Consider the following 19076-nt stretch of genomic DNA (forward strand, 5'->3'; position numbering starts at 1 on the left):
CATTTTATGCATCTTTATAGTTTTGAGTCTCTATGAAGTTGCTTTGAGTATCTTGGTGAGTGTTTTGAATCTCTCCAAGGTAGTTTTGTGTCTCTTTGTGGTCATTTTGAATGATATTTGTTTGATTGTCTTTCTAACAAGAAGTATTTCAGTCACTTGAAACAGAGGCTCCAGCACAGTGATCCTTTGACCCCTTGGCCTGTGCGCAGTGTGCATTATGTAGACAAAAGATGATCAACATGTTTTATTATGTTAGCTTTTCAGTGCTGAACTCTCATCTTTTCTAAATCCCTGGCGTTTTCTTTCATCCTCACTGATCACGAGCCCTACTTTTTGTTTCTTTGTACAGTTTGTATTTATTTTGTCACCTCTGTTTCAAAACAAAGTTGCAATGCAGTGTGATTAGTTTGTTTCGGTGTATAAGTACACAGTTGGTTCAGAGACAAAGAAACTGAGCTGCACTCTGATTTACTCCCAAGCAGAACAAAGAGGGAATTTATTTCTTAGTCTTTCTATTTTGATTTTCTCGGTCAAACTAAAACACTGAGGCTACACAAAAACTAGTAACTCATTAACACAACATGAAACCTGAAAATCTACAAACCTAGCATTAGATTAATTGTGGTTCTTATTGTGGTTCTTAAAACCTAAGAGTAAAATACAAACTCTTGCCTAAACTACAGTGAACCAGTGAGTCTTCAGGAGCAAACAGGACTCACAGATGATGGTTGAACCTGCTAGCATTGATTTTAAAACAATTTCCATGACAATAAGAATCTAAATCACAGAAGTGTGTAGTTTACTGATGAGGTACATGAGCCACACAACAGAAAAAAATAAAGAACAAAGATAAAGGTGAAGTGTGTGAGCATTATCAAATGATTTTAAAATTTAAAGGGATGTGGCATTATAAAGGAATTAATACAGTTTCTCTGCTGCAGTTTTCCCCTCAGATACAGTATGTGTGCAGTATATTTTCAAATTTACTTTATCCAACCAACCAGTGTTTCTCCTGCAGCACAGTACATGATCAAAGCAAGTAGTACAAATAATAATGGTCAGGAAGGTATGACCTCTCATGCTTACAGTCTCTCTCACTCTTTCTCTCTCTCTCTCTATCTCTCTCTCTCTCTCTCTCTCTCACACACACACACACACACACACACACACACACACTCAAATAAAAGAAGTCAAGTTCACCCAGTTCACCCTGGAACAGTGCCACAGCTGCTGTCAGGTCAACTGAGATATTTGGCTTCATTCACAATAGAAAACTAAAGCAAATTTTCTATTAATTTCCAAATGTGAATATCATTATGAAATATTCTAATGTGTAGTATTCATGAGTCAATGTGTTTCGATTAAAATATTTCAATTTCTAAATTCTCCATGACATTTAGTTCCATTCAAGGACCTTTTCTTAGTTCAGTTTTTTTAGTTCCATTCAAGGTGAATGCAGTTGTTAGTAAATTAGTCATGCATCAAGTGGAATCAGAATCAGAAACCTTTCACATGGAGCTCTTAATATACTGTAATGATCAGTTTTAAGAAACTTTCCAAGCCCTTACAGTAAGGCAGTGTAGTTACATATTTACCCACTAGATGGTGGCATGGCTCTGCACCATATCCCATGTCCAACAACAAAACCTCTAAAATGAGTAAATATTTAGAAAAAAAAAAAAGATCAAAAACATTTTTTTATATTGATAAGTCTCGTGGAGCTTAAATACAACTTTTATGACATTTTGATGCTGGTTTAAGCAAAAAATACACAGACAATGTCAATAAAAATCCAAAATACACCTGCCTTTAACATCATGTAGTGAGTCATTAAATCCCTGATAATGTGAGTGTTTATTTTTCTCTGTGTGTGCAGGTATGAGGACAATAAAGACAGATGAGTACGGTGTATATCCTTATATATCATTCTTGAATCCTAATTTTTCCGTATCCTGATTGGCCAGATGAGAATTGTGAGCAGGCACAGTGCTGCAGCCAAAGCGACGCCCCCGGTAACTGTCGCCATGACGTCACGATAGAACCAAACGCAGGCCGGGCAGCAAGACTCTGTGCTGTTGGAGAGAAAAGAAAAGAAAATGGCAACAGCTTTTGTTAAACTGAGATGGGAAAGCAGGAAAAGTTACTGCGTTTGAGAGGAGAAAGTTAGAGTAATCTTTTCACATCTTCAGATTAACAAAAGCTGCTCTGGGTCAAAGGATCCCAGTGGTTGATCCTCTGCTCCCTCAGATGTTGCACTAATATCCCCAGCAGGACCTCAAACTGTCCCACCAACATCCTAAAATATGTCTAGAACTGACTATGGTAGAGCTTCAGGCGAATATTTTGTGTTGTTCATTAGTCATGACCCCAGTGTGTAAAGGCCTTTACTGTCAACAAATCACACGAGAAGTTAAATGTATGTGCAACAGTTCATTAGTCTCAAATAAACCAAGTCACAAGTATATAGCCTCTTTTTTTAAAGGCTCAGTAATTCCTTTAAACAGCTGGTTGCTGTAGCTTTTAGTAAATATCATTGATGGGAGTAAATACTACATTTGTCAGGGACTATTTTCAGCTGCGGATTAATACACATTTGGTACTCTAGTGAGTATTTCGCGCAGCACGCCAGGGTATGTAGCATTAAAAATAAACTACAGTGCCCATGTTCACCCCGTGTGAATGTGGCTCTTTTATGTGTTTTCAATGGTTTCTGACAACAATGAAGGTCTGTGGCACAGAGGAAGTGAAACAGTCAAACAGGAGAGAATCACTCTTTGACTGAACTACTCACAGCTTATGACAAAGGGTTAGACTGAGATACTGCTTCATATTAAGGAATCAAGAGACTGGGTGAAATATCCACATAAATTGATTCTTTGTATTCTGACGAGGTGGAAAAAGTCTTAGTCTGTCTCTGGGGGGAAGTGAAAACTGACAATGTTCTGTGGTTGATCTGTCTCTGTGGGAAAACACCAACATCTTCTGGGAGGGTTTCCCCTAAACTTTCATTTTAAGGGAGGGTCAGTTAAGGCAGCTGGGTTTTAGCCACAGAGAGACTCACCTGCATGGTCGGACGCTCTGGATGATGATGACCCCCACGCCATTAGCCACCTTGTCTGTGAGGCTCATTGATCCATAAACAAAGGCTCCACTTTGCTGCCAAACAAGATGGAGATCAAAAGATTGTTACAGTCACTGCAGCAAAGCACAAAGGAATGAACTCTATCTAGAAAGCCTCCACAGTTCACCACAGCTTTTTTTCTGTAAATAAGATGCACAATCGACCCTCTGTCTGCATCCATCCTGTATTTTCATTCATCTCTTTTCAGGCAGCGTGAGTGAAGAAAGGCAGACATGAGAAGAGATGTGACAGCGGTAAAAAAACATTTGATTCAAACAACACCACAGCCCCAGTAATACTCTCCTGTGGTTTGACATATGATTTTGGTACTCGTTCCTCAAAAAGCAGCATCTGTCATGCTGAGTGGACTGGTTATAAACTTTCACAGGTAACACATTTAAAGGATAAAGCAACAAATCAAAAAAATCCCAGGAAAAGGCCAAAACCAACAATATGTTTGTCTGTGGCTCTCAGTCCTAAGCCCATTCATTCCTACTGAAGATATGTGACATTATAGAAAGTCACAAATATATAGTTTCATTTTTAAAAAGGCTGAGTAATTTTCTTAAACAGCTGGGCACTGTGGTTTTTAGTAAATGTCACTTAAAAAGAAGTAAATCATGAATTTGTAAAATTGACAGTGTTGACAGTATTTTTTTTTCAAGTCAAGTCAAATTTTATTTATATAGCGCCAATTCACAACAGAAGTTATCTCGAGGCACTGTACATATAGAGCAGGTCTAGTTCCTTTAAACCAACAAAATGTAACTTTGCTGAGCAACAGCTGCCTCTACAGCCATGACTAGTAATGAATTCTGTTGGCCTCCAGGTCCGAGCAGTTAAGTAGTTTTCTTGTAGAGAAAACAAAGCCTATCAGTCCCTTGACTGGGGCTTCTAGTGCATCTCACTCACTGTAGTGAAACAAGGTCAAGTGATATATATTCCCCATGATCCCCGGCTTACAGAGCCAGAGGTGATGTTGCTGTAACAAACACCAAACTCTCTTCATAATTCTTAGTGTTTTAAAAGCTTCCTTTCTGGATATTGGAGACGAACCCTGATTTTTAATGACATCTATGTCTTTTTAAGTGATCTACAGTTTCGGCATTAGTGTTGAACATGCTCGGCCTGATTCTGGCTGGAGATAGTACCTCCTCACCAAAGTGTAAGAGCAGGCGTTCACAGGGCGTGGAGAGGGAACGACAGAGGCTCCATTCTCCCTATTACAAGTCAGAGTAACATCAAAATGATTCTGATATTTTAAAGTAAAATTGTTCCATAATGTTGTTTTAAATTCCTCCATGCAACAACTACAATGCTGTCAGCTGTTAGTTACCCACCGTCTGCTCTCCGATGAGCGTGGCCGTCATGGACAGAGACATGACCAGGATTGTAGCTGAACCGGCTCCCAGCAGCACTGCCGCTCCATAGATGCTTTCAGCTCCCATGTGTTTGTCCACAAACACCCAGGTGGCAAAGCCAAGCACCAGCAGTAAGCCAAACAAATAGGTGATCTGAAAACAAACAAATACATCTCAGTTGATTTGTAACTTTTGCTGTCAAATAACTGATTTATCTGTCATGTAACAAATATTAAATTCATAACACAGAACTCATACACTCACTGCTTTAATCCACTCATGTTACTTCTATAAACTAAAGAAACATTCAACTGAAGGAGACTAGAGATTCTCCTCACTGCCTGCAAATCCACAGCCGGATAATAAACCAAGTGAAATCCATGAAAACCGAGACACTCACACTGATGCCGATGCGCTTGCTGACTGGTTTCATGACCAGAGAGCACACAAAGCTGCTGACGTAAATCACCAGAGGAATGATGGCAATGAAGTTCTGCGGAGAGAAGCAGGAAATTAGAAGAATTTCACAAACAGAGGCAACATAATGGCTGAGTATAAACAGCGTGGCCTTACCTTTGGTAACATCAGTGAGTTGGTGAGGTAAACGGAGATGTAGGTCTGAGACAAGTTGACTATTAGTCTGGTGCACATGTACAGAAAAGCCACCTGGTTCAAACACAGAGGCAGGAAACACGAGTTAAAAATCATTCAACTGTTGTTTGCTTTTGTTTTTTAGCAGGTTTGAGCTCGTAGAAGAGCTATGATACTTGACAGTTCACATCTTTATGGACTGTTGTTCCTTATATGCAACTAAGAGCAACTATGACTGAAACATCTCAACTACTGGATGAAGACCGAAGCACCACTGTGCTTCACAGAGCTGCCAGGATAACCCTTAACTCTTGTTTCAGTTCCTATCACTGAAGAATATAAACATTAGATCATATTACTAATATTACTTTGACAAAAGTGTTCGTGTTCACTGTGACTGATCACACAAATTCAGATATATGCAACATTAAGTTCCATTAAAAACTATAACCAGTGCTATTATGCCACTTCAGATTTCACTGTGAGAAAGAGGAAGCAAAAAGGAAAGGAAACTCACAGAACAGGCAAAAAGTTACCCAACAAAATTTTAGGACTGACCTGATAGAAGGAGGGCTCCTTTAACCACTGCTTCCACTGAAATACAGGACGAGTCAAAGGCTCCTGTATCGAGGAAGATTCAATCAGCCGATTCTCTCTCTCTGAGGCTGAGGGACCCTCTTTTGTACCAACATGGAATATCAGGGAGAATAAGGCCCCGATGCCCAGCACAATGAGGGCCAGCATCTATGGACAGAGAGAGAGCTCTGGTGAAAACACTGATTTCGCTGAAGTGATTTCATCTCTCTTCATCTCTCTCATCTTACCCTGAACAGAGGGATGTCCTCCTGGCTCAGGTTGTCTGCAATGGACGGATCCACACTGTGCTGAGCCTGGAAGTGAAAGAGGAGCCAGGCCACAGTGTAGACCGTGAGGTTGGCCGCCACAGTGAACGCATACCTGCACAAGGAGTAATATGGTCAATAATTTGTTTTTTATAATAGTTTTAGAGCAAATATCACAGTGGACTGAGGGCTGTTTGTCCTGATTGTGCAGCGCAGCAGATATCTACTTCCCTTTTCTTTGAAATACGAGTTCCTCTGTTGTTTTTTTAAACCAGGAATTTAGGTTCTATTTCTGCCCAGTTTTTTTACTGACATATACTCTCTGAGAAAATAATCACCTCTGACATCAATCTGATGTTGCAACTACAGTCACTGAGCACAGACACTTTCCTCAGTCCTCATAACTTTTTAAAGATGGGAGTGAAGCCTGGGTTGCTCAGAGGGGGAAAAAGAGAGATTGGGAAGGAAACTTGACAGATGAGAAGAGCACAGACAACAGAAGAAATAATCATATTGTGTATATTTTCACATCCAGTCAGAAGACTATAATCATTACTTTGAACAAGGATCATTTTGCTGACAACTGCCGTAACATGTTTCATATTGATACTGTTGCTCCTCAGTAACTGTAACGTTCACTACGGTTTCTAAAGACTGTGAATCATCAACAGGATTTGTTTTTCTCAAATACAGCATGACGGTCATTTTATCTGTGTTCCACTAAAGGAAATCTGATCAGAGATTGAAAATGTTTTTGGAAAACATTCTGGTCACACCAGCTCTGTTTCCTCCTGTGTTCAAGAGGGCTGAATGGGAATATGTGACTCAGAGCTCCGTAACAGCGAAACTCTACATCAGAGATTCCTCGTAAAGACACAAGCAAAAGACAGCAAACACTCAGTGACTTGGTGGCAGTGTTGGCAAGAGAATGGACCTCACTTTAAAACAGAAATTAATGTTGTTTTTATCAAACTGTGTCTAAATCTCTACTCAGAACAAACAGCACAGAGACAGTCTGTAGTGATCATTTCATCTTAAACTTATTATGTTATTTTATGCTTTTTATTTGTAAGTGGCCGTGTATAATATTAAACATGAATGTTGGTATTTGATGTATTGTGCCAGAGATAGTTTATAAAGCAAATTTTCATCAGCAGGTCACAGTTAAAACACACACACAGTGGCAAAACACCACTAAATAATCAGGCAAACAAGAAACATAACAAAGTTACACAGTAGGACATCACAGGTGTATGTTAGACAAATCAAGATTTTTAACAGAGCAATGTAAAAGTGTGAGGGCTGTGACGGCACCAAACCATCATGAAAAAATAATCAGCAGATTAATCGACAGTGAAAATACTCACTAGTCGCAGTACCAGATGTGATGTTACTGGGACAATCACCTCACCTGTACGCAGTGAGCTCCACCTTGGCGCTCTCACTGGACACCAGCTCCGGGATGAGAGAGAGGTGCGAGATCTGAGTGGCTGCCCAGCCGAACTGGAAGATGATGATGAAGGGAGAGAAGTAGAGGATCTGAGCCCACTGAGGAGTGTTGTCGGAGCAGGCCAGGCACGGGGTGAAGATGAAGGGGAAAGACACCAGGACGCAAACGATTCCTGGAAAACAGACAAGGAAATGTTTGGGAACGTTGTTAAAAGCGGGTGGTGGTACGCTGTGGCAAGTTTTGGGACATGTTGAATCAATGATAAATCACATCAGTGCTATAACATGTTTGTAGTGTTTTTAACAACGATGGCAAGTAACAGAGTAAATTTACTCAAGCATCTTATAAGTACATGTTTGAGGTACCAATTTCTACTTAATACGTCTGCCCTACTGCAATTCAGAGGGAAATACTGTACTGTTTTTACTTCACTACATTTATTTAACAGTTATAGTTACTGGGATTTTAGATACAAAACAATTAATTTATAAGGCACTGTATACCCACATATGTACCCATTTATCTTGTTGCAGAAGATAATAACTTGTGCACATAAAAAAATAATTAACATTAATTAATTCACACACTGATCAGGGTGATTATTCATAATGAATTACTTTTGTTTTTGATGCTTCAAGTACATTTTCCTGGAAACAGACTGGAAATATATACTTTTGCAAAAAGTTAAAATTTTGACTGCAGGACTTTGACTTCTACTGTGTGTTATTATTAGTTTTACTTAAGTTAAGGATCTGAATACTAATTCGACCACTGATTTAAAGCACTTTATGCTCTGCTCTGAAAGGGTTTAGGTAAATAAAATTGTCACTATCACCATTATTATTGTCACATTTCCACTAACTACAACTTATGATGGTTCATTTTGGACTTGGAATCAACTAATAAGCCACAAAAACATTCCTGTCAGGACATTTATCATCATATTTTTATTATATTCCTTTAACACCAGCAGGCTACAAGTACCTAAACATCTTTACTGTACAATTCTGAGGTATTTCACTGAAGTTTTTCCATTTTTTTGTGCAATTACTTCTAAGTCTACTACATTTATTTAGAGATACTGAATATCAAACTACCCAGTGGTATAAAAATTAACTCCACTTGGATCAGCTACCTTAAAATAGTGCATCTCAACTTTTATTTCCAAAAAGAGAAGCACTGATTTAAATTTGTTGCAGGACACACCTGCATTCACCTGCGTGTTTTCTCAGTCTGATGAGAAACACACTTAAACACTTACCCAGGAGATGCCAGGTTTTCCTCTTGCCGTACCTCAGCACGCCCTGCGTTCTGTCGGACTCATACCCAACCAGAGGCGTACACACCCCGTCCGCTATCTGACCAATCAGCAGCATCACACCCGCGTAGGTGCTCTGGAAGCCGAGCACGGAGTGGAGGTAGACCAGCAGGTACGTGAACCACATAGAGGCGCACAGGTCGTTCAGGAAATGTCCCGCTGCGTAACATACCCGCTTGCAGACTGACAAAGACCGATCAGGAGACACAAACTGCTCCATGACTGACTCGACTCCTGTGATAAAACTTGCTTTATTCACAATTATAGATCTGATGTTGTCATATTTACAAGTACATGAGGCAAAGAGTTACACTGACAGATGTTGAGCAAAAATAAAACTCAGTGCAACCCTGGTCTGAGCATCTCTCCACAAAAATCTCCCCAGTTATTATAAATCATTATGAACGCAGTAGTAATGGATTACGGGTCCCAACGCTGGTCAGCTGAACCGGTTTAACTTTCAGTGGAATAATTTAAATGTAACGCCAGCTAAAGCTCTGTCTGAGCTGTGCGCCTCTTTGGATACACCGACGATTTCACGCGTAAAAGCGCGCCGGAGCATCTGGTTATCTGTTTTCTCTTTAGGTTCTTATACAGCTCCGCAGTGTGTACACGCCTCCGATGTATCCAGTATATATTAGATGAATAACCGGGCCGTGGTTATGAGTGGTTTTAAAACTCGTGAGTTACAACATTGTTGCCAAATGTAGCTGGTTCTTCTTTTCTGTTCTTCACATGGCGAGTGATTCAAGCAGGGAACCCACTTTAGTCTTCCGAAAACAAAACTGCACAAACACCTACTACCCTTAGGATTGTAGAGTTTTCAGAAGCTAAAACATGAATTTCATAATAGCTGACTGACTTACATGCATGCCAAATGTCTCTCAATGAGATGTGATTTAAAATTGCAACTATATTCCTCGGTTTTACAGTTGTGTTTGGATGAATTGTGTTGAAACTGACACTGAAATTACATAAAAATCATAAAAAGTTAGACACATCAACTGGCCTCTGCTGCCAAGTATTTGTTCCCAATCTATCATACCATATGGATTTATACATTTGCAGTTATTGTTTCAGAGCCAAACCACCTAAACTTCCTTTTACTGCTTCATGACACATATGTTCACATGGTAATCATCACTCACATCATACACTGGTGACATGCTGGTCACTGGTCAGTCTTGTATTGACACTTTAAAGTTAAACATAGTGGCCTATATGGGGGTTCACGTGAGTTTTTAAAGGAGCACTCCACCGATTTTTACACATCAAGATTCGTTCAGTCATCACCAATGTTTGACCCATACACTAGGGACTAAAGTTGAATGTATGCAGCATCCAGGAGTGCCACATTCAATGTCCACTGGAAACATTTCAGACGTAGAGCATCTGTCCTTTTGTGAGCACATTAATAAAACAGTTCAGAGTTGTTTTGCTGACATTTTTCATGTTTAACAAGCAAAAATACAGCAGCTCAGTGGTAACAGACGGGTTTTGGTTCTGTTGCTCCTGACCCTCTATCATCGCTGCACAGCTGTTGTCTTTGACTTGTATCTGTTTATTTTGTCTGAGAATGTTGTGACCATAAAATAAGATTTTAAATGTTCACATGTGAGAAGCTGGTACAAGTGAATTTTTGGCATTTTGTAGTGACTATGATGACTAACCAATTATTTTTAAAAAATACTGCCAATTAATTTTCTGTCAAACAATTTATTAAGAAATACTCTGGATTTCTGTTGTGCCTGCAGAGAGAATAAAATTGCCATGTATAATGGAGGCCAATAGGGACCAAACAACTAAATTTTTTCCCCTGGGGTCCTCTGGGAAATTAATCCAGCCATGCTGACAACAAACAGCTTTATGTGTGAAACAAATAAAATGCTTCATTAAACATTAAGTCAACTTCCAATAAATAAAGGCAATTTAATACATTTGAAAGTGAATTTCACGCTTTAGATGCAAGCAGCTGTCGTGGAACCATGGTGCAAAGCAGCTGGATGCTATGGACATTAGCGGTTAAAGTCCGGGCATCTTGGCTCTTGTGGCTGTGGTTTTGGCATGTGTTCTTTCTTTTTATCTGCTTATTAAAACTAGAGGACTGGACTCTGAATGGACATCAATTACCTTCAAATGAAATCTATCAGCACCAGGTAAATCCCTCTGTACGCCGCACTATACCAGAGTTTAAATCTGATGTCTGTGGAGACACTGGTGCACTGGTAGCAATGTTTTTGAAGTCAACCGGCAACAATTAGTTTGTAAACAGAGCTGAAGAGGAGAGCAACCACAGCATTGGAGAGTATGGAGGAGTCTATGGCTGAAAAACCAAGGGAGCGTCCATGAAAAGTTACTGATGCACCAGATTAAAAAATCTCAGTGGTCAGAGGAAGGATTACAATCTAAACAAAAGAGAGTGATCAAAGTCGGGAACACAGATAACCATGGCTTTTCCTTTGCATTTGTGTAGTTATTCTCATGGCCAGAGGGGGGAGACAAAACTTCCACACTGCAGCTTTAAGGAAACAAAATATTAAAAATCACCAGAGTGCTCCTTTAAATACCTCAAGGCCATAAAAGGTGAAATCTCTGATGACCTACAAGCTTAAGGGGAGATTTAAAACTGGCTGCACACAACCCTGAACACAGCAGCAGCAAGCTGTCAGACATAAAGGACACAGAAAATAAACCACTCAGAGAGAAACATGAAACTACAGTTGTTAGCAGCAGCAAGGATTTCAGAAAAGGAATATTATTGTTGTTTTTCCGATCCTGTGCTTGTTGAATTAGGGAGGGATTTTTTTTTTCTTTCCAGGCTCAGAAATAGAAGCTCATTCATTTCACAGACACGACGTACCTTATAAACAAGTAAACCTCAATGAGCTGCGTGTCTGTCTGCGACCTCCTGACAAAATGAGACAATAGTTCAAACAGATTTGGGTTGTTGTCTGTTAGATGTCTGAGCTACACGCACACTCACACACACACACACACACACACACACACACACACACACACACACACACACACACACACACACACACACAGTCCTGATCTCTCTCCAAACACCACCACTGTACAGATGTGTTGATTGTCACAGCAGAGGGTCGGGGAAACGGATGCACAGTATACTGCTTATAAGTGATAACAAGAGATGTGTAGTCATGACACATGTTCGCTTACAAAAATCTCCAAATTCTCAAGCAGAGACACACACACACACACACACACACACACACACACACACACACACACACACACAGTAATCCAGTGAGCATTTGGGACAGATTAGATAAAATGTCATTGCGGGACACTCACTTGAGCTTTAAACATTTTACTTAGAAAGGCACAAACTATGATTTCCTGGTAAATTATTTTGATGTAAGAAATAAAAATCGAAAGACATATCTTTTTTTTTTCATGTAAATCGACAACATTTTTCGGCCATAACTCAGATATAAGCGTTGTGAAGGACTCTGCCTAGATCAGTCTTTATTAAGTTGTTTTCTTAATTGTTAATTTCAAACCTAAAGTTTTCCACTGTAATTTTCTTTTTTTCCCAAAAGTGCAATAATAATAAGAGAGCTTAATATCTGTTTCTCTCGATCTTCCACAGTACCTGAGGCCAGTGACTGTGCTACAAAGTCCACGTTGACAGACAAAAAGAAAGCCAGAGTGAGGAAAAGACTTGAACTCCAGAACACTACAACATAAAAATAAGTTTTCAATGTGGGGATTTGACTTTGAAAACTGAGGATTCAATTACAAAAAAAGAAAAAAGAAAAAAGACAGAAAAAAAATACATAAAATTCTGTTTTATAGATGAAATGCTTCCTGTGTCTCTCAGATATAACATCAGCATAGTTCACCTTTTCCTCTTTACCTTGATCCCAAAACACACACCAAAGGAAGAAGAAAAAAAAAAAGAAAATGAAAAAAAGAATAAAACAATTTCCTATGGAGCAGATTTCTTTCACTTGAACCACTTGCATGGTTCCCCCTGATCAACAGCTGACTGTTGGAACAATACACGTTCTTTATGGAATCTAGAATACAACAACTGTTTCAAACAGTATCTTTTTTCATATTCACGCCACGGTACTCGAGTTTCATTGTTACAGCTTTTTTAAACTTTGTCTCAAGCCCCCCGTTGTAATGCAGGTACGTTTTATTTTTCGTCGATAAAGGAATCAAGAGTCTGTTGTGGAGTCAGTAGGACTGCAACATTCCTTTAACTCGCCAGTAGCTGGGGGAGCACTGAGAACGAGAAAAGAGAGAGAGCGCGAAGGGGGTGGGGTGGGGGTGGGAGGTGGAGGAGGTACAGAGTGACAGGGGGAGTAAGGTGAGAGGGGTAAAGACGTGGGGGTGGGGAGCTTGAAAGAGATAAGGGTCTGTGTAGTTGCTTCCATTTAAAACTTGACAGTGACCACAATGTTTCAAGTTCTCTCCATTCTCTTCTTTCACTTGTGCCTCTGGAGGGCTTTCCTCTTTCTCCTTTTGAAGAAACAACAGCACCTGCAGGAAAAAAAGACACAATATTGTTGTATTAACACAATGTTTAAAATAATATTTAAACATTGTTGTAAATAGGTTCTAGTTTGCTTAGGTTACATCCATGCTAATATGTAATCTTTGTTCTGAATGACCATTCGCATACACTGGGCGTACGCCTTCAGGTGTAAACAGGAAGCAGACTGTCTACTCTACAGTTGGTTGCTTAATTGCATAAAGTACCATTATGGTGAAAAGTAAGAACAGAGATTTCTTTGCTTGGACCAACAATGAGGCAGAAGTCATACTCGAGGTAATATGAGTATTAGGCGGTCATGGTGGCATGTTATTCTTCTGTATCAAATACATTTTATATCTTCTTTCATTAAATTTTAGTGACTTTCAAAACTAGATTTGGATCTAATAAAATGCCAATGAGTCCAAACCCCTGGAGCTAATGGCACTGGTAAAGATCAGCCAGATGTTTTCTGTGCATCTGGACAGTTGTTTCATACTTGGTTTCATCAGCCACTTCAACCTCAGTGGGAGCTGTGATGGGAGCGTTGGAGTGTCCGGCTGTGGGATCATCAGTGTTCAGCTCGCCATTCGTTGAACTCATCACCTGCATGAATAGAAAAAGACACCAGCCTGCTCACACACACACGCACACACACTTTAAGCCACTGACTGCAGGGTGAAGATGAACATTCACATAAAAATATGTAACCTTGATTATCTATCAGCCCTCTCAGATAAGGACAGGAGTTTAATGCGTAAACCTGGAATGCCCAAACTAAAGCAACTTCATAGAACATTAAAGGATAGGTACACATTTTTCATGTCTGTTATAAAACAGAAGTCAGGTGTCAAGTTCTGCTGGCTGTAGTTATTCATCCTATTTATAGTGGCTGTTAAGTTTCTTCTAATGTGCTTAAAGTGAGGGGAGGCAAAATGCACAGTCCATAATCTCTGAAAAAATACATTCTGAAGTTTAGCTAATGTGAAGTTTCAGAGGTCTATAACATCAACTTAGAAACACCAAGTGACAAGCTTTCACAGTTACAGTCTTTTTAGTATGAAGGTCCCTCTCTATGTTACCATCCTTTCACTGTAACTCAGCAAGGAAACAATGTCACTGGAAACACAAACAGGGAATTTCTAGTTCAGAGGATTTGCTGCAGGCTCATTAAATACAGATGAACTTTGGAATACATTCATGTCTAGATGGAGGACTGTGAACTTTATCCCCCCATTGAAAGCATATTATGACAGCACACGAAACGTGTTTCACTGTATTTATGGGTATGAGAATGCTGTTTTCAGAGACCTGAAAAATGTGACCCTTTCCTTTAAAAGCTGCAATTCCATTACCAAACACTAGGTGGCATATCTGTGCCACATTTACTAAGGAGGCCACTGATTTTTGGTGCTACAGAAATGGCCTTTTTGACATAATTTATATAAGGGAAATAGAAAAAAGATTTTAATTTACAGCTTGGATTGCTCCTCTGTATTTTTACTACTAAAGATCTACTGGCCATTCTATTAGTTCCGTGTTTTCCGAATGAGACAAGAATCTGTATTTCATGGGGTTTGCATAACAGTTGCTGCTGGATGTCATCTTTGCATGGCCCTTCCTGTGAGTAGCAAACAGCAGATGAGGCGAATGAGAGCAAACAGAACAGGCGGAGCACTGACACACTGGGATTCAAACAGTCTGATGCAGACACACAGAGAGACAGAGCACCTGACAGAGCAGCTAGTGTGAAGTCAGTGAGAAGAGGTGGTGGGGGGGGATGTAACATCAGACACATACAAAACTATGTGGCTTCATGCATTAGCCATCTGAGCAGCAGCAGTCGCAGCATCAGCAGTACCTGAACAGAGCCCCCCAGCCGCTCAGCTGTGAGGTGCGACCCCAGAGTCTCCTTATTGGTCACGGGGGTGGGCTGAGACTCACTTCCTTTGGGCTCAGGCGACTTGACGCAAAGAGCAAAAAGAGGTGGAGGCAGGTGGTGGTGGTGAGAAGGAGGAGGGGGGAGGGGAAAGAGGGTTGTAGGGTGAAGGGGTCGGGGAAGTGAGGGTGAGGCAATGTGGTGGGAGGGGGGTGTGAGGGGGTAAAGGAGGGACAAGAAGGAGGGGGAGTGAATAAAAAAAAAAAGAAACAAAAACAAAAAAATTATAGAAGACATCTCCCAAGCAGAAGCAGGCTTGTTAAGACAAACTATGTTAATAGAGGAGTAGAGGGAAGCAAAAATTCATGTGAAGCACAGATCAACACACTAATAAAGTCATGCAGAAGTAAAAGAAAACAGCCTTGATCACCTCAGCTAGCACTGCATAATAAATACAACACACACAGCTACCTATGGTACCAGGTATTTGCATTAAATGGAGGCTTTACGATCCATAATACTAATCCATAATGCTGTTTTATAATATTTCCAGTCTGCAGTATATGTCTTTATTTTTTAAATGTAAAACTTTTCCTTCTCTCCTAATCCCTGCAAATATAACCTGTCACTGCAGATATTTATTTTCATCAATATGGCCGACTGTTTTAACCAGGATGTTACAGTTTTTTTTTTTATAGCCACAGCAATAAGAATGGTACAGGGGGTGGTGCTCTGTGAGTTTCAGAAGGTGGCAAGTTGTTACCAAGCCAATCACAATAAATAGAGAGCAGTAAAGAGGCTAGAGTCCAAAGTAATAAGTCAATCATAAAATCTAATGCACTCCCGGTATGGCTTTACGGGAAACAATGACTCATCAAGTACCACAGCACGACTTGCACCATGATTTCTGTCCATCAGAGTGATTTCATAGTTGTTTTTATATAATAAAGGTCTTGAATTATTTCCCTCTTAAAGCTAACAACACAAGGCTCGGATAGCATGCTAATAAAAAGGAAAAAAAAAAAAAAAAAATCAACTCTACACTTTGTCACACACTAAGCATGTAGCTTGTCATTACTGGTATGAACAATGCAATTTTTTTTTGCATTTTCAACTCATGCATGCAATGACTGGAGCTTAGAGTGGCAAGGTGTTAAGAATAAATTGAAGCCAAAAATGGTGCTTTGTTTCACAGCCAGAGCCGCAGATCTGCCTCTTGACTGTGCATTCGGTTAATGTACTACTAAGGCATCAATTTTCTTTCTTTCTTTTTTTTTTAAGTCTTATTGTCTAACAAATACTTTTTGAGGAAAGATGACGTCACTGTGAAGCAGTCACACTGTAGACAGGAACAGGAATAAGGGAGAAGAGGAACTGAATGGCAGCCATTTTCTCCAGGAAGTTGCTTACAGTTGGGACACAACAGCAGTAGCCTGGCAGAGGAAGTTGAATGACAGGGTCGGCCTGTCGGCTGGTTGGTCACTCGGTAGGTGGATTGGTAAGTGGGTGTGGGTGTTTGTGGTGTTTTAATGCTGAGGACCTCACCTGGTTTTTGGTCTGCTGTTGTGCTTTGTCTCTGCTGCTCGGCTGCAGGGGTGTGTCACTGGGGATGGGGCCTATCGGTGTGGGCTGAAACATGAGGGAAAACAACTGTGGTGTCAAAACAAAGACGATTTACAAGTAATGAAATATAGCAAAAAAACTATGATGTTAAATTCCAAGAAAATATTTATGACCAACAACGTGCAATTTCAGATAACAGGATTGACAAAAACTGTCAAACAATCAAATCAGTCATGATCTAGTGACAAATGAATGCAGTGAGAACAATAAAGCAACTGCTTGATGGGCCAATCAAGGAGGGGGAGGACGAGTCGATTCAGTAAGTGGCACTCACAAGAGATTTGCCGACCCAGTCATACTCATAGTCAAAGACGTAGCCGTTCCTATCAAACAGATCAGTGAAGAGCTTCCTCAAGTAGTCGTAATCAGGCTTCTCGAAGAAGTCCAGCCTCCTCACGTAGCGCAGGTAGGTGGCCATCTCTTCTGTAACCAAAGAGAACACTTTGTCAAATGAGAACAAACTGGAATTCAAATAATAAAGAAAAAAGAAAAAAAGAAAGGAAATTGGTTGGTTTTACTGACCAGGGAAGCTCTCACAAAGCACTTCAATTGGTGTTGCTCGTTTGGTGTCCCCAATTTTCTGATACCTCTCCTTCAAAGTGTCAGCCTAGGAAGGAAAGAAACACATTATACTCAAAATTGTGAGTGAATTACATGGCTGCAGGTGGTGTGAATGAATAGGTGTAATATTCAAATGTAATTTGTATTGGGCACTTGAGTTGCAGACAGATGCAAATCTATCAGTTAGTCCATCTGAATTCTTGAGTCACTATTACACAGATATGTCCCGCACTGGAGTGCGGTGAAAACCAACACAAGGCTCCAGTGAATACTTGTTTTTAAAGCTATGTAAACAATGATGCTTTGTACAAAAATCCCCAATGTTTTCACATCAGGGGATTGTGAGGGTAAGTTCATATCCACCATGACACCAAATGGGTTCTCCACCTTCCCAGGATGATTCTCGTATTACCACAGGGAGCATTTTCTTGTGGAAAGTCCCACCTCCTCAGGGACACATGATGGCAGTGAATGGATATTTCTTGTGTGTTTTTCAGTACTTGGCACCAATGAGTCAAGCTATAGGCATTAAGAGACCCACTGTATTCCTGCTGCATGCCCTTAAAATGCTTTACATCACCTCAGCTGTGGCACCTCATGGTGGATTGTCGTGTTGTACTGTTTAGACTGAACCAACAACTATCAACTTCTAACCTGGATTAATTAGATAAACCTCTTCCACTCATCAGCTCCTCAGTGCTGTATTACACCTATCAAGAACCAGGCACTCTTCAGGGCTGTATCCATGTTTGATGACTGCACTCGTTCATTGTATTTTGATGATAACTGTCATGTTGTGTGTTGGTGAGAACTTGTTTTGGCCTGAGCCACACAGCATCCCCCACATTCATCCATCCCTCACATTCATCCACCAAGAGCTTCCTCCTACATAGCAAATGTTCAGAATGAGGCGTCCTGTCTTCTAGTCTGTTCTATGCACACCTTTAATATTGATGCCTTTAAAAAAAGGCCCATCAGGTCTGCAGCCTGCTATATCCTGCCCTCCTGGCACCTGTGATCACACCTGTGTTTTTTCATGCTTTAACTTTGTTCCCAGTAAACTGTTCAAATGGATAGCAAGTGTGGCAGTGATTATTTTATGGCATGTGACTGTTTCTTTTGCAACATGTTTGGAAGCAGAGCTTTTGTTTCTCAAGTAGCCATGTGTATAAACTTGATTGTCAACATCTAGTGTGGATGCCAATTTTACAAGAGAAACACAGCTAGTGTGACCTTGATATACAGAAATCTATGACAAATTACTTTATAAAAAGGAGGGATGTACTGTAAATTTGTAATGAAACCCAATTTTAAAAAGAGTTTAAAGACTGAGTCAAACACTGTGGGTTTGGGGTGATTGTGAGGACCAGTTGTACCCATCTCTGCCATCAGCTGTTCTAACATGAGCAGAGGGAAAGTAGGAAACATATTTCATAAACAAGTGAGATCAGAACTTTGTTATATAAAGCAAATAAATTGATGTGATGACATGTGACAGTTTGTTGGCGAGGGGCTATGCCACAAGTGGGACAACAACACACCACACTTTGTGTCTGGTGGTTAACCAATGATAATCACTACATAAGCAAAATACAAAGTAAAAAAAAATCTTTTCTAAGGCGCCACAGGAGACAATACTGAACTCCAGGGTTCAAATAACTTACCCGGTTATCCCCTATGTATATGAACACCTAAGTATTGTGAAGTTCATTTGATGCAACAACAGTGAATTACACAAAGAGTACTGAATATTTTCAGTACAGAAACAGACACATTCAGGGAGAGACCTTCATGTGAGGCCATGTGGATAATAGGCATGA

General features: G+C 40.1%; 2 protein-coding genes across 6 annotated transcripts in view; both read right to left on the reverse strand.

Annotated features, from left to right (window-relative positions):
- Nucleotides 1-462: 462 nt before the first annotated feature.
- mfsd12b (major facilitator superfamily domain containing 12b) lies at nucleotides 463-11938 on the reverse strand. Its single transcript, XM_018695704.2, has 9 exons — nucleotides 8627-11938; nucleotides 7327-7537; nucleotides 5898-6030; nucleotides 5632-5817; nucleotides 5056-5148; nucleotides 4883-4975; nucleotides 4462-4635; nucleotides 3062-3156; nucleotides 463-2072 (listed from the first exon to the last, which is right to left on the reverse strand). The coding sequence occupies exons 1-9, from the start codon at nucleotides 8901-8903 to the stop codon at nucleotides 1937-1939; spliced, it is 1398 nt and encodes a 465-aa protein (XP_018551220.1). The 5' UTR covers nucleotides 8904-11938; the 3' UTR covers nucleotides 463-1936.
- Nucleotides 11939-12004: 66 nt separating this feature from the next.
- The window catches only part of csnk1g2b (casein kinase 1, gamma 2b), a 35154-nt gene continuing 28082 nt past the window's right edge, over nucleotides 12005-19076 (reverse strand). For 2 of the 5 annotated variants that reach the window (XM_018695716.2, XM_018695725.2), the window contains exons 7-12: nucleotides 17218-17302; nucleotides 16970-17118; nucleotides 16618-16701; nucleotides 15055-15156; nucleotides 13693-13799; nucleotides 12005-13201 (exon numbers count right to left, since the gene is read on the reverse strand). In XM_018695716.2, coding sequence (XP_018551232.1) covers nucleotides 13147-13201; nucleotides 13693-13799; nucleotides 15055-15156; nucleotides 16618-16701; nucleotides 16970-17118; nucleotides 17218-17302 — 582 coding nt within the window. In that variant the 3' untranslated portion in view covers nucleotides 12005-13146. The remainder of the gene's footprint in view (nucleotides 13202-13692; nucleotides 13800-15054; nucleotides 15157-16617; nucleotides 16702-16969; nucleotides 17119-17217; nucleotides 17303-19076) is intronic. The other 3 variants (XM_018695742.2, XM_018695759.2, XM_018695750.2) reach the window with 3 other exon arrangements.

The sequence above is a fragment of the Lates calcarifer genome, linkage group LG17 (genome assembly GCF_001640805.2).
Source record: "Lates calcarifer isolate ASB-BC8 linkage group LG17, TLL_Latcal_v3, whole genome shotgun sequence".
Lineage (NCBI taxonomy): Eukaryota > Metazoa > Chordata > Actinopteri > Centropomidae > Lates > Lates calcarifer.

Excerpts from the sequence above, each read along its gene's own strand:
- mfsd12b (XM_018695704.2), bottom strand. The coding sequence starts at position 8,903 with ATGGAGCAGTTTGTGTCTCCTGATCGGTCTTTGTCAGTCTGCAAGCGG. Across the intron at positions 7,538-8,626 it reads GAAAACCTGGCATCTCCTGG|GAATCGTTTGCGTCCTGGTG; the intron begins GTAAGTGTTTAA and ends TCTGTTTTCCAG. Across the intron at positions 6,031-7,326 it reads GTGGAGCTCACTGCGTACAG|GTATGCGTTCACTGTGGCGG; the intron begins GTGAGGTGATTG and ends CTCCTTGTGCAG.